The sequence below is a fragment of the Brassica napus genome, chromosome A9, assembly GCF_020379485.1.
Source record: "Brassica napus cultivar Da-Ae chromosome A9, Da-Ae, whole genome shotgun sequence".
Lineage (NCBI taxonomy): Eukaryota > Viridiplantae > Streptophyta > Magnoliopsida > Brassicales > Brassicaceae > Brassica > Brassica napus.
Window position 1 is genome coordinate 29,780,473 of NC_063442.1, and position 23,185 is coordinate 29,803,657.

Here is a 23,185-nt window from a genome sequence, read left to right on the forward strand (position 1 = left end):
AACTCTAGGATTTTTGATACTAATTTATTATTGTTTTAAAAAAATATATTATGATTATATGAACTATGAAAAAAATTCTTATGGTTTTACTTGCATTATCTTAGACGGTCTATAAAATTGATGATTTTACTTGCCCATTGCTAAAATTTCTTATAAATTGTTCTCCGTTAACTTACATAATTATGCATAAATTATTTTATGAAATTATAACCCCAAACTTTCTTGCATACAAACATTAATAGTAATCTACCTATTAAGATCTTTCTAAATTTTTTTTACTTTTTTGGTTGAATTAATTTGTTCTATGATTTTTATTGGATGGAAAATAATTTAATTAAAAATTGAATATAGCTTTCAAGAAATGAATATATGCATAACTTGGATTTGATTATATGTTCACAATATTAAAAATGACATACTTAGTAACATACACAAGAAAAATGTTATGATACAAATTTTCTAAGGAATTTCAAATTTAACGTAACTGCAGTTGTATGTCACGCGTTGATGAGTTTATGTGGCTTTTTCCGAATTGGTCTATGGGTCTATGTTAGATAAAATGCTTCTTCAGTTTAATGTATCATCAGGTTTACTAATCTGGAACATGTCCTGCTCTAGAAACAAATCTCTAAACACTTCTCTTTTATTAAAACAGAATCCAACCATCGGATCCAACCTTTCTTTTGTAAATTTTTAAATTAAATACGCTATTTTATTATATACAGTAAAACCTCTATAAATTAATAATGTTGAGACTACACCAAAACTATAATTTTTTATTAATTTATAGAAGTTATTAATTTATCAATATATTAATTGAACCAAAACTTAATTTGAGACTATAAAATTATATTATTTTATAGAGGTTTTTAGTGTATATTAATTTGTAGATTATTAATTTAAAAAAGTTATACTGTAGTTAAATTCACTCTTCTAATCATAGTAACATTATATTAATAAATGTATTTCCAAACAACACATTAACTAATCTTATGTCCAAACAATATAAAACATAATGTTGTACATTTTTAATAATTTTTTTTATCTTCTTTTAAATTATTTGATTTAAAACTACTCAAATATTTTGTAGAAGTTAAAAATAAATTACTATTTTTGAGGGTTTAGATACTAGAAAAATCATTTAATATGAAATTAATTAAATTAATAGACTATTTTTTGTATTTTCATAAATAAAAAATCACATTTATTTAAACTTAATAAATATTAGTTTATTTTTTGTCAAAAATATTAGATTCTTATTTTTAAATCATTTTTATTCTTCAGAACATATAACTATATATGCGAGATTATGCTTGGTTTAAGTTGACATCAAATAGGTTTTACAAATAAAATGTTAGAGTTAATAAATTAACATCAAACAAATTTTATAATTAAAAATTTATCAAATAAGTATATATCACAAATTTAACCAAAGCAATTACAGATATTTTATTAAAATTTTGTAATGAAACGGGTTGAAGTAATTAAAAATAAAATTAAATAATATTTAAAATAATTTTCCTATTTAATATAACCTAGACTATGATCCGCACTTAAAGCGAAGAAATATTTTTTAACAAAATATAATTTACAATATCAATAGATTTTAACATTTTTTATAACTAACATTTAAAAGTTTTATTTTAGTGTACTTTAGAACCATATCCTACCCTTGGACTCAACCTTACTTATAATTATATGGTTAATTACACTAAAATAAAAATGTTAAAATATTTGTAAATTATATTTTGTTAAAAAAATATGAAGAACGCGGACTATACTCTAGTTAATTCTTATATTTGATGTGGGTCATAAACATGTATTAAGAATATATTATAATTTTAAAATAATTTGAAAAGTTTTCATATGTATCCAAAAGGTTAGTTTAGAATTATGACTACTTAACAATTAGAGAGAGAGAATTTATAGTCAACTTTCCATTTTTTTTTGTTTTTAGTGTTTTGTATTACTCTAGTAAAGAAGTCGAAGATAACAACGGATATATTACCAACACTAAACTTTTACAAGCTTCTCAGAAATAGAAATGTGAATTCAAAGATAAGACTCTAGATGTAACTTTTGGTATAATATAAAGTATTGGCCATCTCATTGGTATTTCATATTTATCAAAAGGACTTCTCATTCTGCCAAAGGAGCACACATGGATAAATAAGCTCTGGCCACAGGCCTTCACTAATCAAGATTCAATAGTGTCCTTCTTTTTGCAAGTGTAGAGAAGAAAATAACCAGCTCCTGCAGCTATCACTGACATAATTAAACCTGGCTTATTGATCTTGAATGGAATCCGGCTACCGATATAACCCGCAGCCCACCGTACCTTAAAACTAAATCCGCAACTTGCTTTAAACTTCTGGATTGAGAATCCCTGAATCAAAATTAAACATAAGCAGTAGTAACAAGGTTAAGAACGCAAACACATATTGTATGCATTTTCATTGGGATTAAAGAAGAGTATAATTACCTCTGGTAATTTGTTTTCTACAGCTAGGTTGTCGATATGCAGCCTCACGTTTGACGCTGCAGCCAACCAGAAACTGCGATCCACTTTTGAGTACACATTAGAAACTATGTCAAACAATGTCTGAGCTCCATCCTCAGTGGCCTTTAGGATTGATTCTTCTCTGCTCCTGCGGTTTCTGTAAAACAACATCACTCCTCCCATCAAAATTCCTTATCAAGTTTCCTCAGTTATATATCCACAGGTTTTCAGAAAGTCAGATTCTAATCTACAACAGCATATTCATACTTGAGATATCCGCAGAGCATGTGTTTTGGCCACAGATTGACCCTTCCATGCATGGGAATGACTACATGTGGAGAAAGCTCCAGGAACTTATATGTCGTTTGAAAGTATTCCTGCAAACGAAAAAAAAATGGAAATTGAGGAAGTTGTGCTACTTAACATTGATACTATGACTAAACAAAACTTTTGAAAAAAACAGTCTCTTTTAATATTGAAGCAGCAAATCTGGAAACAAAACACAACTACAAAACATCCCAGCCTATACCAAGCTTCCAAAGGCTACTTAACACTTACCGTCATGTTCCCACCTGACCTAATGTCCAAGAAAGCACTTCCTTTACTGAAACAACGCAAATTGGTCATTAACATTTTGTTATGTTCACTATAGCAACAGAGATTCAGAGGAAGGTGCCTCGTCTTACCCAACACAATGATCACCAACAATCAGAGAACGAGTGGAGTTATGAAGCAGTGCCATATGGCCATCTGTGTGTCCCTGTGGGAGTATGTTTTATAGTTTACTAAACAGTATACTTTCCAACAGAGCAGCAGATCGTAGGGTTACACAATATATAAAAGTAGCTGGATAGATATACCGGAGCAAAAATGACGGTCAAACTCTGACCATTGACATAGATGTTTTCTCCTCCAGAGACAGGGGTATAGTTACCAGACCAACCATCTGAAATCACAAATAAGACGAAGTTAAATTTACAAGAACGGAACACACTAATACACTATACTGAAGAGTGAAGAATGATACCAATGCGATTCCTAGTTTTGACATGTGCCACTAGAATAGCATCAGGATTGCTTTCTTGTATAGCAGAAAGACCTGAAACATGGATGAAGAGGTAGATCATAATAGTCAATAAAGATATCTGAGTTACATTTTCAAAGAGAGAGAGAGAGTAGGAAGGAAAACAAGAGAGATTCATACCACCAATGTGATCACGATGGTGATGTGTAACAAAGACAATTAGCTTTCTAGGTAAAGCATCAGCAATTTTCTTGAGCTGGATCAAGACAAAGCAATGCAGTTATGAATAGTTTGTAATGGTAAACGTACAAACCAGATCTTTGAAGATGGTGAGAAGAGTTTGTGTATACATTCCTAACTCCTAAGGAAACAAAGGATATATGATACGAAGAGCAAAAACTACACATGGATTTGTGACAAACCTCACTGTGGAGTTTGTAGTGGCAACCAGGATCCACAATCAATGCATCCCCATGAATCACAAAACCTGTCTCTTGATAGTCCACTGAACCATTTTCAGGAGCAAACACAACCAGATTAGTAGTCGTGAAAGGTTTCAATGTCCTGCTACGCATTGGCACAACCATAACACCGGGTGGATATTCCTGAGATACAAAAAAAGACATGAAAGTAAGATTCTAATTAAATATTCATAAGATTGTCTAGTAACAAACAGACCTGGACAGGCAGAGAAGGTGCCAACTTCTGCTTCATATAACCATCCCCAAGCCCGAGTAACACTAATGGTCCAACACGATCACCACCCAGTTTTGCATCTAAAAGACAGTCAAAGCAAGCTTCCATGGACATCCACTTACAGTTGTCTGCACTACAATTCAATAACCGAGTGAGTTTACTTAATTAAGATTCCAGTTCTCTATTTCCAAAACCTCAAGAAAGAAACAAAACATTATAGGAAAAAAGGGACAACCTTGTAAACTCTTGTCTGTATCCAACAGCTTCCCGGAGAGAAAACAAGTAGGGACGCATGAGTCAGGTCCAAACTCAGGCTCCACTACATACCTGACGAAACTCCACTCTCCCACATCGCTAAACTCAATCCCTAAACTCGCCAACAGCTGCATTTACTCAGGGAGCAAATGAGAAAACGCGAGAAAGAGAAAGAGAGAGTGTAGTGTAGAATTACAACACTTACTCGAATCAGGGTAGAGTCTAAGTCGAAATTCTTCAAATCGATCTCTTCTGAGCATGATTCAGCTATAGAGAGAGCATTTACGGACCTGGTTCCGTCTTCTAGAGTCGGTAGATCTGCTGATGGGAGGTCCCAGAGATTGGAGTCGACGTAGGAGTCGTAAGCTTCGTCCCCAAACTTTGCAGGATGTTTTTGCTTCTCGAGGAGGAACTGGGCGGAGTCTCCAGGGTTCTTGATGATCACCGCGAGATTGAGATTGCCCATTTTCCGCGGAACCTGAATCCGAAAGTGGTTGAAGCTTTAAATTCCACTCTTGATATGTAAATGACTGATCTTTTATACATCACACTAATGACCCCTTCTTTGATTTTCAATTTTGCTTCTTTTTATACATCACTAATGTTTCTCTTTCAGTTTGAACTTGAAGCTTGACGATTCAAATTAGCTGACTGTCTTGGCTTCGATTGGGGATTAGACTTTGAATTCTTTGAAATTAATTAAAATTTCTAAAGCCAAATATTTTACCATTCACATTTTTGCTTTCTTAGAACTTTTCAAAGTCGATCATTTAAAGTTTAACTTCTCATTTCTTTTGTATATTATTGAATTCCAAATTATAATTTTTAAGTTCTGTTTTTTTTTTTTTTTTTGGTCAAACAAGATTTTATATATAACTAGTCTCCATTAGAGGAGAAATTGTTTACAAAGATGATAACAAAGCCATACTGGCTAACAACTTTGCTGCAACAAAAGGCAAGCAAAAACACAAAGATAGAAGCAATCATTATACATAAACAACTAACATTGCAGAGACGTCCTCGTATCTTGCCAACACTAGGCTTAAGCAGTGGAATGATACTGTGGGAAACAAAGAACACGATCAGTGATCTAATGCTTGTGATTGGTTCTGCAACTAGTGCATGAATAACAATCTTAACGATGGCTACAATAGCAGAGGCGATGTAACACCAAAATGCCGAGCCTTTGAACAGTACAGAGAACAAATCATCTATAGAGCAATCTTCCAAACCAAAGGTTGACCTTGCAACACATGAGAAGCAACGATACAAAAGCCATGGTAATAGGAAGGTTGAAGTTGGTTTCAAAAGAGTGTTGATAAACAAGATCTGAAACCACAACCAAGCTAAAAATCTGCAATTTAACATTGAGTATTCCACTCTAAAGGAAGTTAAACAGATCTGAAACCAGGAAGTAATAGGAAACGGACACTCTATAGCAGAGTAGAAGGAAGTAACAGGTAAGGAACACTCTATAACAGAGTAGAGGATGGACTCAACTATCGTAAAGGAATCAATAGTTGGATGGAAATTACCACACAGAGAAGGATAAGATAACAATGGTGTCTCTGGCGGGGGAAGTCGAGCGGCAGCCACATACTTGGCAGTGATGGAGCAGAGGCAAGTTACATCCAGAGGGTCTGGTGGTTCCGGAGGGTCTGGTGGTTCCGACGGCTTGAGGGGAGAGAGAAATCCAAGCGGGAGGGACTTACACGGTGGTGGATCCGGAGGAGACCTGAACCGTGGCGGGAGAGGAACAGTCAGCATCGGAAACATGAAAGAGGGAGCTTCTTCAGAGGGGGAAAGCTAAACGGCGGTGGTGGAGCAGAGCAGATCCATCCGAGCGGCGCACATCGGGAACCGGGCCTGGGAGGTTTCTTCTAGGGCGAACTTTTTGATTATAATTTTTAAGTTCTGTTTTGTGTTTTTTTTTGGCTAGAATTTGATGCAATCTCTGTTTTGTGTTGCTTTGTGAAATGTGTAATATATAAAGCTCTGAAAATATTCTGAAAACTCTGATCTTATTCATCAATAGCAAATGGTTTTATATAGCCTTCAAGGTTAACAAACGACTCCTACTTTTACGTTAACACACGAGCTAACAACTAACACAACTTGAGCCTAAAGACTCGGTTGATTATTAACCAAATCAAACAACTAAGACACGTTCAAACTCCATCATCTCCTTTATTCTCGTTTTTCAATTTGCTCCAACAAACCCTCCCTAAGCTAAGCTTGTCCCACAAGGCTTAACTTATCAGCTACTGAGCAAATTCCAAGCTTGCTCCTCAGGTTCTCGAACACTTCACGTCTCAAAGGCTTTGTAAGAATGTCAGCTATCTGCTCCTGTGATCCGCAATGCTCCAAACTTATCTCCCCATTGTTAACCAACTCTCGCAGGAAGTGAAAACGAACTCCAATGTGCTTGCACCTTCCATCAAATACCTGATTCTTTGACAACTTGATTGTTGAAGTGTTGTCGCACCAAATTGTTGTCCCTCTTAGTATGTGATGTCCCAACTCCTCCAATATCCTCTTGAACCATACAGCTTGGCAAGCGCAGACTGATGCAGCAACATATTCAGCTTCTGTTGTTGAGAGGGTGACGATTGGCTGCTTCTTTGAAAGCCAAGAAACTGCAGCATTATCCATAAGAAAGACGTAACCAGAAGTACTCTTTCTGCTCTCAACGTCCCCAGCAAAATCACTGTCCGTGTAGACTTGTAGCTCACCGTTTCCTCCTCTCTTGTACCAGATTCCAAAGTCCACCGTTCCTCTCAGATATCTCAATACTCTTTTAGCTGCTTGAACATGAAGTTGTGTAGGTTTTGACATGAAGCGACTGAGAAGACTTACTGAAAATTGCAGGTCTGGTCTTGTATTAGTGATGTACATGAGGCTTCCGATGATCTGTTTGTAGAAGGTCTCATCAACTCGTTCTCCTCCTTCATCCATATCCATCTTGCTCCCAGGGGCCATCGGATTGCTCACTGAGTTGCAATTCTCCATGTCAAAACGCTTCAAGATCTCCAGAGCATACTTTGATTGACAGATGTGAATGCCGTGTGATGTCTGTAGTACTTCAAAGCCCAAGAAGTACCTCATTTTCCCTAGATCAGTCATGTCAAACTCCCTTTGCATAGACTTCTTGAATTCTTCCATCATCTTGAGATCATTCCCTGTGTAAATGAGATCATCGACATAAACACTCACGATCAAAGTATTACCATGTTCTGTTTTTAGAAACAGAGTTTCTTCATTTGGTGACTTCGTGAATCCATCCTTGACAAAGTAGTCTTCAATTCGACTGAACCAGGCCCTTGGCGCCTGTTTTAGTCCATACAACGCCTTGTGAAGCTTGTACACTTTGTCTTCCTCCCCCTCAACCTCATACCCTTTCGGCTGTTGCACATACTTCTTCTCCGAGGACTCCATAGAGGAATGCAGACTTTACATCTAACTGATGCACCTCCCAAGTTCTCTGCGCGGCTGTGGCAAGAATGGTTTTGATGGTATCCATTGTAGCAACAGGAGCATAAACCTCTATGTAATCTATCCCATGCTCTTGAGAATATTCTTTTGCCACCAAGCGAGCTTTGAACTTGCTTACCTCACCATTTTCGTTGAATTTTGTTTTGTATAGCCACTTCACACCGATGCATTTGGCTTTGTCTGGTAAGTCTGCAAGCTCCCACGTCTGGTTCTTTACTATCGAGTTCATCTCCTCATCCATGGCTTTTCTCCACTTTAGGCTTTTTTCTGCTTCTTCAAAGGTAGATGGATCCGTAGCGTTATGTTCCACCATGTTGACCATGTGAACTTCATCTTCATCATCAATCATCACACTTCCAGTGACGTAGTCATTCAGGTAGCGTGGGCGTCTTACTCTTCTACCCTCCCGGGTTTGTACTGCTTGCTCGTTGTGAACTTCCTCTGCCACCTCAACGGGTTGTTCTGGTTCGTTGGCTTGTTCTGGTGCAGCTACCGGAGCCTCATCATTGTTTGCAGCTACTGGAACCTCATCATCACTTGCTTCTTCTTCACTGTCCTCCCAGCTTACATTGTCATCGTTCCAAGTGAGATCAGACTCTATCTGATAGTCTTATTCTTCTTCCCAGTTCCAACCCTTCTTCTCCTCAAATACACCATCTCCGCTTACTACAATTCTTTTTGTCTTTGGATTGTAGAACCTATACGCCTTTGACTCTTCAGAGAATCCAATTAGAACACATACCATGCTTTTGTCGTCAAGCTTGGTTCGTTTTGCATCAGATACATGGACATGACTGAGACTTCCCCACACTCGAAAGTGATCCACACGTGGCTTAACTCCACTCCACGCTTCTTGAGGCGTGATGTTCTTCACAGCAAGAGTGGGGCAGCGGTTTAGGACGTAGAATGTCCAGTTCGCAGCTTCAGGCCAGAAGCACTTTGGAGCTTTCTTGGCCGAGAGTAATGATCTGACCATATTCATTACCGTTTGATTCTTCCTCTCTGCAATGCCGTTTTGTTGTGGAGTGTAAGGCGCGGTCAGTTGTCGTCGGATCCCATGCTCTTTGCAGAAGTCTGAGAACTCCTGAGACGTGTATTCTCCTCCTCTGTCGGTTCGCAGGCCTCTTATGCTTTTACCAGTCTCAGTCTCAACCTTCTTCTTAAACAATTTGAACTGGGTGAATGCGTCTGACTTTTCACTTAAGAAATACGCCCATGCCTTGCGGCTGAAGTCATCAATGAAGCATAGTATGTACCTCTTTCCGTTAGAAGACGTAGGACTGATGGGCCCACAGATGTCAGAGTGAAGCAACTCAAGTGTTTCTTTAGCTCTCCATGTACTCTTCTTAGGGATGGGATTTCTTGATTGCTTCCCCACCAAGCAATCTGAGCATGTGAAGCTCTGAGTGTCAAATACCGGAAGTCCTCGCACCATCTCTTTGCTCTGCAACGTCTTCATCCCACGATGACTGAGATGACCGTAGCGTTCATGCCACAGTTTTGGCATATCTTCTGTGACTGTCTGGAAGCAATGTTGCGTTGATCTCTCAGCTTCACTGGTTTGGTCCGTCAGTATAAACATCCTGTTTATGCTCATCTTGCTCTCCGCCAACAGACCTCTTTCATCATGATAGATTTTGCACATCCCCTTCTGAATGATGACAGTGATGTTCTTCTCTTGCAACTGTCCCAGACTGAGAAGGTTGTTCTTGAGCTCTGGAATGTAGAAAACATCGCTTATGGTGTAAGCCGTGTTTCTAAGCACAATCTTCACGTTTCCCTTTCCAACAACCTCCATTTTTTTGTTGTTCCCAAGCTTGACTGAGTGCTTGAACTTCCCATCCATTGTAGAGAATAGCTCTCGATCACCACTCATGTGATTTGAGCACCCTGAGTCTAGGAACCATGACGTCCTTCTTGCTGTCTCTCGTGCTTCTGAGTGAGTCATCAGCACCAAGTCAGTGATGATCTCTTCATCAGTCTCTTCTTCTTCAACGTAGGCCATGAGCAACATGTCTTCGGTCTCCTCAGCATAGTTTGCTTCCTCCTCCCACTTTGGACACTCATATTGAAAGTGTCCAAGTCTATGGCACTTGTAACACTCAACAGTGCTTTTGTTGGTGAAGCCTCGACCACGTCCTCTTCCATTGAACCCTCTTCCTCTGCTTCCCGAACCTCTTCCTTGTGTCACAATCAACAGCTTGTCTTCTTCCTTTTCTGGCTTTCTGAACTTTTGTTCGTGAACCACCAGAGAACTTTGCAGTTCTTCCACCGTGATGTTTTCTATCTCCTTTGACTCTTCTATGGAGACTACCACGTACATGAACTTCTCGCTTAGGGTTCTGAGAATTTTCTCTACTACCTTCTGGTCTGGCATCTCTTCTCCATTGCTTCTCATCTGGTTTGTGATGGCTAGAACTCTTGTAAAGTATTCTTCCACCTTCTCAGTCTCCTTCATTTCCAATAACTCAAAGTCCCTCCTGAGTTTTTGTAGCAGCGACCTCTTCACACGATCATTTCCACCAAACTTCCTCTTCATGGAGTCCCAAATGACCTTAGATGTCTTTCTATCCAAGATCTGTTCAAGCGTTACCCTATCGATGGACTGATAGAGGTAGTGCTTGACCTTGTGATCGTTTGTCTTGGCGTTGTCCATCTGCTCCCTCTGCTCGGCTGTCAAGATGGTTGTGATCGTTGGTTCCTCGTATCCGGTTTCAATGACTCTCCACAGTCCCTTGGCACGGAAGAAGTTCTCCATCACTTCGCTCCAATGATCCCAGTGCCCATCGAACTGCGGCAGTTTCATCTTATCATCTCCCATCTCTCACAATTTGTTTGAAAAGCTGCGGCTTTTGAGTTAGAGAACAGAGCTCTGATACCAATTTGTAATATATAAAGCTCTGAAAATATTCTGAAAACTCTGATCTTATTCATCAATAGCAAATGGCTTTATATAGCCTTCAAGGTTAACAAACGACTCCTACTTTTACGTTAACACACGAGCTAACAACTAACACAACTTGAGCCTAAAGACTCGGTTGATTATTAACCAAATCAAACAACTAAGACACGTTCAAACTCCATCATCTCCTTTATTCTCGTTCTTCAATTTGCTCCAACAAAATGTACCACAAGAGGATGCGAAGTGAAAGTTCTCTCTTTTGTGTTGCTTTGTGAAATGTACCACAAGAGGATGTGAAGTGAAAGTTCTCTGTTTTGTGTTGTTTTGTTTATTGTACATTCCTAGTTGTCATTGAAACATAAGTCCAATGATAAAAAATTATGATGCAAAAGGGTAAAAGAAACAAAACAGCAAATTGACTCAAATGACATACATACAAGGTAAGTAAGAAGAAAACTAATGAACCAAATACCTATTCTGAAATTATGTTGTTTTCTCCAACAACACATACTCTGTTTAAAACATTTAAATAGCTAAAATCGATGGTATAAAATCGACAAAAATCTTATATATTAAAAGAGAAGTCACAACCTTTATTCATGTGTGACTTTTTTTTAAAAAAAATAGACCTAATAAACCTATTACTATAAAGTTATGTTACATTTAATTTCTAATCTTATCATTCTTATAGATCTAAATAACTCACTTTCTAGATTATATGAACTAAATAATATGTCTACTACATTATATGAACTAAATAATTATCCTTAATTAATATATAGGAGACTAAAAAAAATCCTCACGGTCGTGCAGGTCAATCTAGTTATTGTTTAAAAAAAAATTACAAACTTTTAATTTCAATGGACTTTGTTCATTGTTTGTAGAATATGTTAGAGCACAAAATTAGATAACAGATCCTTACATTATGAGAATTATTCTAGATAAGATGAGAAAACATATTTTATCCTGTTAACATAGACATAAAACTATATCTAGATATCGAAGGATCTTCACACTCTGTAGCATGTAACGAAGTTTCACATTCTTCATGCAAAAGTGTTTTTTTTTCTCTGTTGTCTTATATTCCTCGTTTCCATCATTGGGTCTAATTTTACAAAGTGAGATTAATATTCTAATTTTTGTCTATTTAATTAACTCCTTTTTTTTTAATTTACTGTAAAAACAAGGAAAGAGATTAGCAGAGGCCGAAAGTGTTAAACTTTCTTCTTGAATTGTGTGTTGATGCCAAAGTAACAAACTGCGGAATCAAATCTACCAGATCTGTTTTCCAAACGTTATAAGAAGGAAAAAAAAAACGACCCTTTCTTTTGTGTTTAACATTAAACGCCTAAAACATACGCGACCCCCTGTTTTAGGAGAAGGGCACAAAGTCTCTTCCTTTACCATCCCGCACGTTCCGCCCCGGGTCGGGTCAATGTCAATAACGACGGGAACTGTTTATAATCATCCAAGTTCACACCAACTACTTGAGAGATCTCTTAATTCAAACTGTTGAGATACATTTTTAGGGTTTTAATCAAAATCACGTGGAGATGATTGAGAATGAGAGCTCTTCCTTTGATTACCGGAGCATTCGAGAAGTCGCTTGCAACGCCGCCGCCGGAGCCACCGCGGGTTCAGTTTCGATGATCTTTGTTTCTGTTTTTTCTTTCAGTTTCTTTCTCTTGAGTCTCGGTGGTGAGTTTATTTGGTTTGTGGAACTTTTTTCAGGGGCGATCGCGGCGACTTTTGTTTGTCCATTGGATGTGATCAAAACGAGGTTACAGGTTGTTGGTCTCCCGGAAGCTCCAGCCTCGGGGAAGAGAGGTAACTTAGTTTGCTTCACAATGTTAACAAGGGTGTAGATCTTATGTGATGATGAATGATGACATGTGATTTTGTATGTTTAATCAAGACTCTCTCCTGAGCTGTGCTTAGAGATGCTAACAGTATGAAGCTTAGTTTGCTTTAGAATGTTAAAAAAGTATATGTTAGCTGTAAATCTTATTGTGTGATGACGATATGTGATCTTTGTATGCAATTTTTTTGTTTGTTTGTTGCATGTTTGATCTACACTCTCTCTCTCTCTCTCTGGAGCTATGCTTATAGGTGCTAACAATTTGAAGCTTAGTTTGCATAAGAATGTTAATAGGTAGATCTTGTTTATGTGATGATGATATGTGTATGCAATTTTTCCGTTTTTTTTTGTTTTGTTGAAGTTTGTTGCATGTTGATCAAGACTCTCTCTCTCTGGATCTGTTGATATATCAGGTAGCGTGATCATTACAAGCCTACAGGGTATAGTTAAGAAGGACGGTTTTAGGGGAATGTATCGAGGTCTTTCACCAACCATCATTGCTCTCCTTCCCAATTGGGCTGTAAGCGCTTCTTTTCTTCTCTGCTGGCCTTTGTTTTTTCAGTAATTTCCCAACATTCTCCTACGGATCTGCTATGTCTTTCCTTGTAATCAAGATATTCTGAAACATGCGCAGGTTTACTTCTCTGTTTATGGGAAGCTAAAGGATGTACTTCAGTCAAGTGGTTTGTTCTCATCATTAACAAATGACAAATCTTTTTGTGCTTTATATTTTGCTTATGCAGCGCTGGAAGAGTATTGTTGTCCAGTGATTTCGTAATTTGGTTTTCTTTTTACCTAATTCTTTTGGATCGTTCGGTCTTTTCATGATAGATGGCAAGCTTAGTGTTGGGGCAAACATGGTAGCGGCTGCTGGTGCCGGAGCTGCCACTTCTATTGCAACTAATCCACTTTGGGTTGTCAAGACAAGACTAATGGTAGAGCTTTTGTTCGCTTTCTTTGGTTTCAGCATTACTTTACATTCTAGATTGTTTTCTTCTTATTGTGTGTTTATTCTCACACTTTGATTCAGACACAAGGAATTAGGACGGATGTGGTACCTTACAAAAGCATTATATCTGCTTTTAGTAGGATTTGTCATGAAGAAGGATTGCGAGGGCTTTACAGGTCACTATTGGCAATGAAACTCAGTCACTTTGAAACCCTTTTTCTTGTGACTTATATCAGTTATATTTTTCCTGTGTTGGAACAGTGGCATTTTACCTTCTTTGGCGGGGATTAGCCATGTTGCAATCCAGTTTCCAGCATATGAAAAGATCAAGCAATACATGGCAAACATAGGTAAAACATGATTCCTCCACTAAATTACATAATCTATTTCATATGCTGTTCCCAAATCCCAACTGGTTTCTGATCATATCTAGTTAAAGCTCTCAGATAATACATCCGTCGATAATCTAAGTCCTGGCAGTGTAGCTATTGCCTCTTCAATCGCGAAAGTACTCGCCTCTGTTTTGACTTACCCACACGAGGTCTCTCTCTCCTCCTGTTCCTCTATCAACCTCACTCTTAGGCTCATAACTAACTGATCCGGGACTAAGATAGGTTTATGTTACGTTAACAGGTAATTAGAGCCAAACTTCAAGAACAAGGGCAAATGAGAAACGCTGAGACTAAGTATTCCGGAGTTGTTGATTGCGTCAAGAAGGTGTTTAGAAGCGAAGGGATTCCTGGAATGTACCGTGGATGTGCCACTAATCTATTAAGGACAACTCCATCAGCAGTTATTACATTTACAACCTATGAGATGATGCTGAGATTTTTCCGACAAGTTGTGCCACCAGAGACTAATAAATCATACAATCACAATAGAGAAGAAGAAACGAAAAGTTTAGTTAGTCGACAGGGAGCAGAAGAAGAAGAGAGCTTGAGAGAATCACAAACTCAATCTAATAAGATCAACACTTCACCTATCCCTCTTGGAAGCAAATAAGGCTTGTTTTCAGACTGGAGACATGCTCATAGTCCTAAGTTTTCTTGTTTCAGTTGAGTGATTTTTCCCCTTGCGGTGATCAAGTTGTAACCTGATCTCGTCGTTCTAACAAATGTATAACCTATCAATACATACTTTTTTGGCCCTTCTGAGTTTAAATGATAAGAGAATATTTGAAGATCACACTCTATGTGCAAATTGCAGGTTGTGAGATGTATAGAAAGCGATTTGAGTATTTCAAATGTAGATGCTTTGGATGTAATTTTGTGGACTTTAATGATAGAGGCTGCAAGAAAAGGAAGAGGATTTGGTTTCCTTGTTCTTTCTCAGTACTGGGGGCGCTTCACCTACCACGAGGTAACAGAATCTTCTTATCGGGCTTTAAGCAGAACTAATGGAAGGCACCTGGTTCTGGTTAGAGAGATTTTTTTTACAGCCTTTGGAATCTTTTCTTTTATACCAATGATGCATGCAAATTAGTTTCTGGTTGACTCAGTAGATGCTATTGGCATCATTATGGAGCTGATTGGTGCGAGTAATCTTAGTCAAGCAAACTCTTAGTCAATTTTTTTTTTTTTTTGTTCATTTGAGTTAATATTACATACAGATACAGTCACATATATTGAGTATGGTAGACAAAATTAGACATAGAAAATTCGTGATTAGTAGTTCAAGTTAAGTCACTATGTATATTTTCTCAATACCTGCAACTTCACAACTCTGTGTTTCATCTTATATCTTTCCACTGACACAAATGAGAAGAAAGCAAAACCTGATGGTACCTTAGCAACTGTAGGCACTGGTGTTCGGTGTGGTTGATTTACTGGTCCATTGTTCAGTCACAGAGATGGGTGATCGTGGGAATTTTTTATTCTCTATGAGCGAAGCTTCTCCCCAATCCGGTGGCGAAGGATGCGGAGTTACTGTCTCTTCTCTGTAGTTGTAGTATTGACATTTTTGCTCCCCGTTCTGGATCTCCTTTAGCTCTTTCACAACCTGTTCCATTGTAGGTCTCATTGTACCATCTTGCTGCAAGCACTGAAAAGCCAAACCTGCCACCATTGTAGTCATTTTCCTAACTCCTTCATTGGTTCCGTATCCAAGACTCTGATCAATCAGCTCGTGTGTCGCGTTGTTCTGTATCATGTTTATAGCTAAGCTTGATAGGTTGATCTCACTCTTGGACCTGTTTATATCAACAGCAGGCTTCGAGGATATCAGCTCGACAAGAACCACTCCGAAGCTGTATACATCGCTCTTGTCGGTTAGATGATAACAGGTATGATACTCAGGATCCACGTATCCCGCAGTGCCCTGAGGAGCAGTTGAAACATGAGTTGCATCAGTCGGGAACAACCTCGACAGTCCGAAATCCGCAACTTTGACTCCGTAGTTCCGGTCGAGGAGAATGTTTGTAGTCTTGACATCGCGGTGAATGATATCAGAAGCGTGAAGGTAAGCCAAAGCGGTCGCTGTTTCAATGGCGATGCTCATGCGCATCGACCATGTTAAAAAGCCTTGGTGTGTTGGGTTTTCAGTTTCACCGAAGAGATGATCTGCAACCGTGCCGTTTGGAATAAACTCGTAGACGAGGAGAAGCTCTCTGCTGCGACGTGAAGTGCATCCGTAGAGAGAGACTAGGTTCTTGTGATGGAGACGTGTGAGGATCTCTATCTCGTTCATGAACTGCTCGAGCCTTCTGTAGTTGTGCTCATAGAGACGCTTCACTGCAACTTCTCGTCCATCACGCACTTTTCCTGAGATTAGAGAAGGAAGTAAACATTGCTTAACAGAGAGATGTCACTTCCTATTAATGTTAGTGCTTTGATCAATCTTACCATAGTAGACAGTGCCAAAGCCTCCATCTCCTAGTAACCTGTCTTTACTGAAGTTGTCTGTGGCTTCTTGAAGTTCTTTATAGGAGAAGATTGGTATCTTAAAGAAGACATGACTAAACTCAACGTCAGAGTTCGAGTTGTATGTTGAGATGAGGTCTGAACTGGTTTTCCTTCTCCAATTCCTTTGGATGAAGATAAAGAGTGCAACCAAGCTGATTATCAAGATGAGAAATCCTCCGATTCCTGGACAATTGGGGAGGAAGTTGATTCAAATTGGAAAGTATGTGGAGAAAGATAAAGAAACTAATTGGGCTAAACAGAACAGCTCTCTTGTTTACCTAATCCTAGCTTTAACTTCACATCTTGGTAGTCTTCTACAACAAAGAAGAGGGAAATTAAATTATTGTCATCTGCATATGTTTCATTCATCATTCATGGTTCATTGTGCATACCTTTGCCTCCTCCACGGCAGTGAAACTTGTCTTTGATCATCGTACATTCTCCTCCTCGTCTATAGCAGTGACGGCAGGCTCGAGTCACGTTTGTACGAAGAGAGAAAGTAGCATTAAGAATAATAGACTGGTTCTTGTTTCTTGAAATATTCCAGCTCTCTGGAGTCTTGATAATTGAACACCCTGAATGATCTGTCAAATTGGAGTAGTACAAGCTGCTTCCTCCTCCTTTGCAATTTGCATAAGTGAAACCATTCTCCCTACTGTTGTTGCATTTGTACAAAGTGGTCAATTCGAGCCATGGAGAATCTGGAAGAGAGAAGTTTGACAAGTCAGTACATGATCCTGCTTCCAAGCTTTTGTTAAGCCTCGGGTCGGTGATAGTTATGGTGTTGGCTTGAGAGACGCTCTTCACTTTGTACCATTTCCCATTTTCCTCAAGCTGCATCTCTGAAATCTGGTGATCAGTGCACTTCAGCCTGAACAGACCGCATCGAGACCGCATGGTTGTGTTAAAGAAAGGGAACCTGAAGTCGAGGCTTCCACAAGAGAATGTCTTGGCACAATCTGTCATTTTCTTTCTCCTGGCTTCTGCGATGAGAAAGAAGAGGAAGAAGAAGACCAACACAGAGATAGTCTTCATTGGTGATGTGATTACAGACTTGTGATTCTTGATATCTAGATCTACAAAATATCAAGACTTATATTCCATTTTCTGAAGAAACTAGATTATATATTTCTCCTCCTACCCGTTTGTTATATGGTCCTTCTTTGAATGGTATTACGACAGGAGAGTTGACTTGTGCGGAAATTCAGACAGAACTGTAGAGGAAGAAGAGCATGGTTTATGAGGTTGCAAGAGAAGAAGATGAAGATATGTGGGGCAGCTTTGAAAAAAACTGTGCAATAGTCTTTGAAGCTTGCTGCTATATTGGAAAAAAAGAACGTATGAGATTGGTTTTGACCGGAGACTCTGGCGGAATGGGAAACTTTCAATTCAATAGAAATTTGGGTTTACCTTTTGGTCGAAATTGCATGTATCAGATTTGACCACACACCACTTATCTTAATATCTTCATGTCTTGTCAACCTCCTATCGAGTCTTCCATTATTAAAGCGTTAGAAGCACTGAAAGTGAGACTCTATGGTTTTGTTTGCTCTTTAGAGATCTTCTGAGTATGCTTTGCTTTAATATTTATAACCGGTTTAGGATATTACATAATGCATTGAAAAATCATGGAAAGTGATAAGATTAATTATATTTTAAAAATTGATAATGATGTCTTGCTAGACACCAAAGAAGACGAGAGTCTGATCATGATATTATTAAGATAGAAATAGCGAGCAACTTGCGGAAAAGAGAATATCTTAAAAAAAAGAGAGATTTGTATTGATGAAACACGTTCTATGTAGAATAAAGACGACACGAGGGCTACTGCATATTCATGTGTTCGACTAATTTGATTCTGTCGAGCTATAAATATATAATTAAGATTAGTCAAAAAAAATATAATTACCCTTTCCGAGATTCTTAGTGTTTTGAGTTAACTATATACTCTCTTTTAAAAATCACTGACGATGCATATAAGGGGTTATACGTTCAATCATTGATCAAAATGATCATAATTACATAATAAGTGCATAGATTGACAGTTCAGCGACTAATCTTCGAACATATTTGCATAGAGGAAAAAATAAGTGGTAGAGAGAAAAGAGAGAGATTCTACATGTCGGTTTTATGATTGGTCGGAAGTCAATTTTGGGATGTTGAATCTTGGAGGCTCCTTTCATAAAACTCAAGTTGGCCAACTCTTTTTGCCCTTTTGTTACTCTCTGTAAGTACTTGATCTAATAGACTTCAAGGCTTCAATTCTAACCGCTCCGAAATACGCCTGAGAGCAAAACCAAAACTCTAATCGCTCCAAAAATGGTCTTAGAGCAAAACGTAGTATTTTATTTTTCTACATCTGAGTTTATGAGTTCATGAAGAGACATGAAGACAAACTCGTACCATTCTCCGAACCCAGATTTTTTTGTTTCAGGGAAAGCTTGTCGGTAGCATTCACATCGTTTGATCTCCTACTGGATGTGATCTTTGATGCATGTAACTCAACTAGACAAACACGTCATGAGAAAAAAAAAATAATAATAATTGCCACTACACCAAATATAAACTAGGGACCTATAAACTATCCAATATCCACCCAAAAGTATATAATACTAATTGTATCACTAATAAGACACTAACTATAGGTGCTAACGTTTAACATCCCCCGTAAATAAATCCTCAGACATTGGTTAAATGACAACTTTGAGAAATGTTTACATGTCAAGCCAAGAGCACTACTCAGCCTCTTTTATTTAATTGGACGAGCCTTACTAAAATTATTAAAAAATAGCATTAATGAACCACTCAATATTTTATTATATATCATTAAATTCTAATACGAAAAGAAATAACCATTTAATTATTTCCTCTGCTGTTTGGCCATTTAATGTATTAAGAAAACATAATTATTTTTTTTGGAAATGAAGATCAGAAAAATATGATGAAGCCGAAGGGATTCCGGCAAATTGTATACATACTAGGATAAGACCTGCGCCTTGCGCAGGGTGAGTTTATTTGTATATATTATCGATAGTTTCTTTTATACATTTGATCATTTTATTTATATATATAATATTTATTGTTGTTATTATATAATTTCTTTCCAATGAATCAGATCAATTTTTATTAAAAATAATGGAACAAAAGTATAATTAATACATCATGAGTTGATCGGATTGAACATTAAACAAATTATGACTTAAAACATTATTTTTTTCATCGAACACATTCTTGAAAAAAGTGAACAGTATTGTTTTCACAGTTGAATTATTTTGACTTTTATCTTCTATATGGTTTTGAAAACTTTCAAATCAACCATCGAATTGATACATGTCATTTTAATGTTTTTAGTCGTATACTTACGGAAAACTTACATTAATTTAAAATCGTTTTTAAAAAATCAAAATATAATATATAAGAAAAAATCTAACATATAAAAAAAATATAACATATAAGGTGTCCTCATTTTTGTATTTTAAATTCGTTTAAAAAAAATATAACATATATAAGGTTTCCTCATTTTTATAATTTAAAGTCATTTTAAGAAATTCAAAATATAACATATAAGAAAAAATCTAATTTTTTTATTATGTGGTTAATGTGATTGTTTATTTTTTTAATAATATAAAATTAAACAAAATGAAGAAGGATGCAAAAATTGTTATCAAATCTTTATTATTCATAATCATTAATTGCCATATATATGTAAATAATATTAGGTAATTTAGTAGCATTTATTTAGGGAAAGAATACACACATCTTATATTTTAGGTTAATATAATGTTCTCTAGTGGACATTAACCAAATTATGACATAAAAACCTTATTTTTCCCCTCGAACACATTCTTGAAAAAGTGAACAGTATTGTTTTCATATTTGAATTAATTTGACTTTTATCTTACATATGGTTTTGAAAACTTTCAAATCAACCAGCAAACTGATACATGTCATTTCAATGTTTTTAGTGGTATACTTAAGAAAAACTTACTTTTTTGTAATTTAAAGTCGTTTTAAAAAATTCAAAATATAACATATAAGAAAAATATAACATATAAGAAAAATATAACATATAAGGTGTCCTCATTTTTGTATTTTAAAGTCGTTTTAAAGAAATATATAACATATAAGGTTTCTTCATTTTTGTAATTTAAAATCATTTAAAAAAATTCAAAATATAACATATAAGAAAACATCTAATTTTTTAATTATATGGTTAATGTGATTGTTTATTTTTTAAAAAATATAAAATTAAACAAAAATGAAGAAGGATGCAAAAATTGTTATCAAATCTTTATTATTCAAAATCATCAATTGTCATATATATGTAAATCATATTAGGTAATTCGGTAACTTTTATTTAAGGAAAGAATACACACTTCTTATATTTTAGGTTAATATAATGTTCTCTACTGAACATTAAACAAATTATGACATAAAAACCTGATTTTTTTCATCGAACACATTTTTGAAAAAAGTTAACAGTATTGTTTCCACAGTTAAATTATTTTGAATTTTATCTTGCATATGGTTTTGAAAGCTTTCAAATCAACCATCGAATTGATACATGTCATTTTAATGTTTTTAGTCGTTTATTTAAGGTAAACTTACATTTTTGTAATTTAAAGTCTTTTTAAAAAAATTTAAAATATAACATATAAGAAAATTCTAACATATAAGAAAAATATAACATATAAGGTGTCCTCATTTTTGTATTTTAAAGTCATTTAAAATATATATATATATAACATATAAGGTTTCCTCATTTTTGTAATTTAAAGTCATTTTAAAAAATTAAAAATATAACATATAAGAAAAAATCTAATTTTTTTATTATATGGTTAATGTGATTATTTAATTTTTTTTAATAATATAACTTTAAACAAAAATGAAGAATGATGCAAAAATTGTTATCAAATCTTCATTATTCATAATAATTAATTGCCATTATTCATAATAATTAATTGCCATATATATGTAAATCATATTAGGTAATTCCGTAGCCTTTATTTAAGGAAAGAATACACACTTTCTATATTTTAGGTTAATATAATGTTCTCTAGTGTTATATAATTATAAAATAATGTGACACTATTAGATTAAACTATACTTTATATTAGATGCTCTAGAATTCTTTGAAATAGAATTTAGAAGGCATTTAGAGTGCCACCTAGGATTTGGGGTTTTTTTTAATTAATACAAAATTAAGGTTCTAATTTTTCAAATGCTTCTCAATTAATATATAGGGGATTTGTATATATAACTAGGGTCGGCCCGCCCTACGGGCGGGATATTAGTTAATTTGATATTCACTAAATGCTTGAGTTGAAATTTGTTTTAAGATTCAAGAATTTGGTTATCTGTTATGTCTTACTTATTAGTATACGGTGGTATAGTTGTTTTTCGATTATTCTTGCTTTGGTATTGTATCAAATTAACTAATTGTCCAACTCATAATTATAGATGTACAAATGTGGATTTGTGATAAAGTTTGATGACAATACTGTTTTTTTTTAATTCTTATTCATAGTGGAGTGTGCATATGTGAGAAAGAGGCCTATAACAACTTTTATGTTTTTGTGTATGAATTTTAAATATATATTATTTTGTATAATGCATACTTGCTCTACAACATTTGCTTGTAGACTAAAAAAATTGTTTTCTATATTTTTAAAAGAGAAAATATTTAGTCTAGAATATAACATGGACATATGTATTGACTATATATAGAAGTTGGGTGTTATTTTAAAATGACATATGTATAGAGATTTTTCAACCATTACTTCACTGGCACAAAACATTTATAACTGTAAATACCTTCTTTTAAAAGCAAAACTAATAAAAGCGTGTACAACAAATGTATTTTGATATATATTATATGCATCAAGTTATAAAGGTTGGAAACATTGCAAAACTGTTTGGAGCAAAGTTTTTAACTTCGCGATCTTCATCTTGACGTCAGTTCAGTGTCGGCCCTGGTCACAAGCAGAAGAAGCATGGGCTTCCAGCTGACACGATAATAAGTATTTTCGCGGCCACATATTTATAAAAAGTGACTTTAGCCTAGTGGTTCTAAGAGAAATTACCAGTGCTAGAGGTGCTGGGTTCAATTACCCTTAACTGCATTCATTTATTTTGGCCCTAAATATGAAATGGGACACGTGTCACTCCCAGAACGCACGAATTGATGACGTGGCTTCACGGGAGAGAGGCGAACATTTCTTTATATATATAGATGTCACATAATAGTTTGAGCAAAATTTAGTTGCATAACCCTATTTTTCCTCTTTTTTTTTTGCTATACCGACAGAGAAGATCTGAAAGAGAAGGTTATGTTTTTAGTTTAACCAATTTGAAAGAGTGAATTATAAGTCAGAATATGACAACCCAATATCAAAATCTTAACAACACATGGATGATTTAATGATAAGCGGATTCTGGAAAGTTAAATGATATGGGTTCGAAATAATCTCACAACTAGGTGATAACCCGCGTCATGCGCGGAGTGAATAAATTTAAGAGTTTAGTAATTTGAAGTAATCTATATTATAAAGGTACACTACAAAAAATGGTAAATATTCAAAAATAAAATGTTAGTCAAAATTGCGCGTT

General features: G+C 35.9%; 3 protein-coding genes across 9 annotated transcripts; 1 reads left to right on the forward strand and 2 right to left on the reverse strand.

The window, feature by feature from the left end:
• Window positions 1-1,980: 1,980 nt before the first annotated feature.
• BNAA09G28480D lies at window positions 1,981-5,139 on the reverse strand. The gene is made up of 12 exons (XM_013786668.3): window positions 4,681-5,139; window positions 4,456-4,603; window positions 4,203-4,348; window positions 3,947-4,129; window positions 3,705-3,780; window positions 3,528-3,599; window positions 3,361-3,446; window positions 3,187-3,260; window positions 3,059-3,104; window positions 2,768-2,877; window positions 2,483-2,657; window positions 1,981-2,386 (listed from the first exon to the last, which is right to left on the reverse strand). The coding sequence occupies exons 1-12, from the start codon at window positions 4,939-4,941 to the stop codon at window positions 2,198-2,200; spliced, it is 1,566 nt and encodes a 521-aa protein (XP_013642122.1). The 5' UTR covers window positions 4,942-5,139; the 3' UTR covers window positions 1,981-2,197.
• A 7,065-nt stretch (window positions 5,140-12,204) lies between these two features.
• LOC106347171 (nicotinamide adenine dinucleotide transporter 2, mitochondrial) lies at window positions 12,205-15,361 on the forward strand. 2 transcript variants are annotated; one of them, XR_002664468.2, is made up of 10 exons: window positions 12,208-12,504; window positions 12,601-12,696; window positions 13,141-13,247; window positions 13,362-13,410; window positions 13,559-13,662; window positions 13,758-13,852; window positions 13,938-14,026; window positions 14,123-14,217; window positions 14,310-14,792; window positions 14,883-15,361. XR_002664468.2 is itself a non-coding variant. In XM_013786667.3 (9 exons), the coding sequence occupies exons 1-9, from the start codon at window positions 12,423-12,425 to the stop codon at window positions 14,676-14,678; spliced, it is 1,086 nt and encodes a 361-aa protein (XP_013642121.1). In that variant the 5' UTR covers window positions 12,205-12,422; the 3' UTR covers window positions 14,679-14,861. The 2 variants fall into 2 exon arrangements, 1 of the variants encoding a protein (XP_013642121.1); XM_013786667.3 differs by lacking the exon at window positions 14,883-15,361 and having other exon boundaries at window positions 12,205-12,504; window positions 14,310-14,861.
• On the reverse strand, window positions 15,234-18,179 carry LOC106401182 (LEAF RUST 10 DISEASE-RESISTANCE LOCUS RECEPTOR-LIKE PROTEIN KINASE-like 1.1). 6 transcript variants are annotated; one of them, XM_048740157.1, is made up of 6 exons: window positions 17,987-18,179; window positions 17,718-17,891; window positions 16,969-17,652; window positions 16,855-16,887; window positions 16,517-16,759; window positions 15,234-16,435 (listed from the first exon to the last, which is right to left on the reverse strand). In XM_048740157.1, the coding sequence occupies exons 3-6, from the start codon at window positions 17,609-17,611 to the stop codon at window positions 15,462-15,464; spliced, it is 1,893 nt and encodes a 630-aa protein (XP_048596114.1). In that variant the 5' UTR covers window positions 17,612-17,652; window positions 17,718-17,891; window positions 17,987-18,179; the 3' UTR covers window positions 15,234-15,461. The 6 variants fall into 6 exon arrangements, with proteins under 6 accessions (XP_048596114.1, XP_048596112.1, XP_048596111.1 ...); XM_048740155.1 differs by having other exon boundaries at window positions 16,855-16,890; XM_048740154.1 differs by having other exon boundaries at window positions 16,855-16,890; window positions 17,718-17,894; window positions 17,987-18,174.
• Between the last annotated feature and the right edge of the window lie 5,006 nt (window positions 18,180-23,185).

Bases quoted from the DNA above. Each gene is read 5' to 3' on its own strand.
- BNAA09G28480D (XM_013786668.3), bottom strand. From the start codon at position 4,941: ATGGGCAATCTCAATCTCGCGGTGATCATCAAGAACCCTGGAGACTCC. The intron at 3,261-3,360 runs GTATATCTATCC...ATACTCCCACAG, and splicing joins TGACCGTCATTTTTGCTCCG to GGACACACAGATGGCCATAT. The intron at 3,105-3,186 runs GTAAGACGAGGC...GCGTTGTTTCAG, and splicing joins GTTGGTGATCATTGTGTTGG to TAAAGGAAGTGCTTTCTTGG.
- LOC106347171 (XM_013786667.3), top strand. From the start codon at position 12,423: ATGATTGAGAATGAGAGCTCTTCCTTTGATTACCGGAGCATTCGAGAA. The intron at 13,853-13,937 runs GTCACTATTGGC...GTGTTGGAACAG, and splicing joins GGATTGCGAGGGCTTTACAG to TGGCATTTTACCTTCTTTGG. The intron at 14,218-14,309 runs GTCTCTCTCTCC...TTACGTTAACAG, and splicing joins TTTTGACTTACCCACACGAG to GTAATTAGAGCCAAACTTCA.
- LOC106401182 (XM_048740155.1), bottom strand. From the start codon at position 17,611: ATGAAGACTATCTCTGTGTTGGTCTTCTTCTTCCTCTTCTTTCTCATC. The intron at 16,891-16,968 runs GTATGCACAATG...TCTTTGTTGTAG, and splicing joins CTGCCGTGGAGGAGGCAAAG to AAGACTACCAAGATGTGAAG. The intron at 16,436-16,516 runs GTAAGATTGATC...CTCTAATCTCAG, and splicing joins CTTTGGCACTGTCTACTATG to GAAAAGTGCGTGATGGACGA.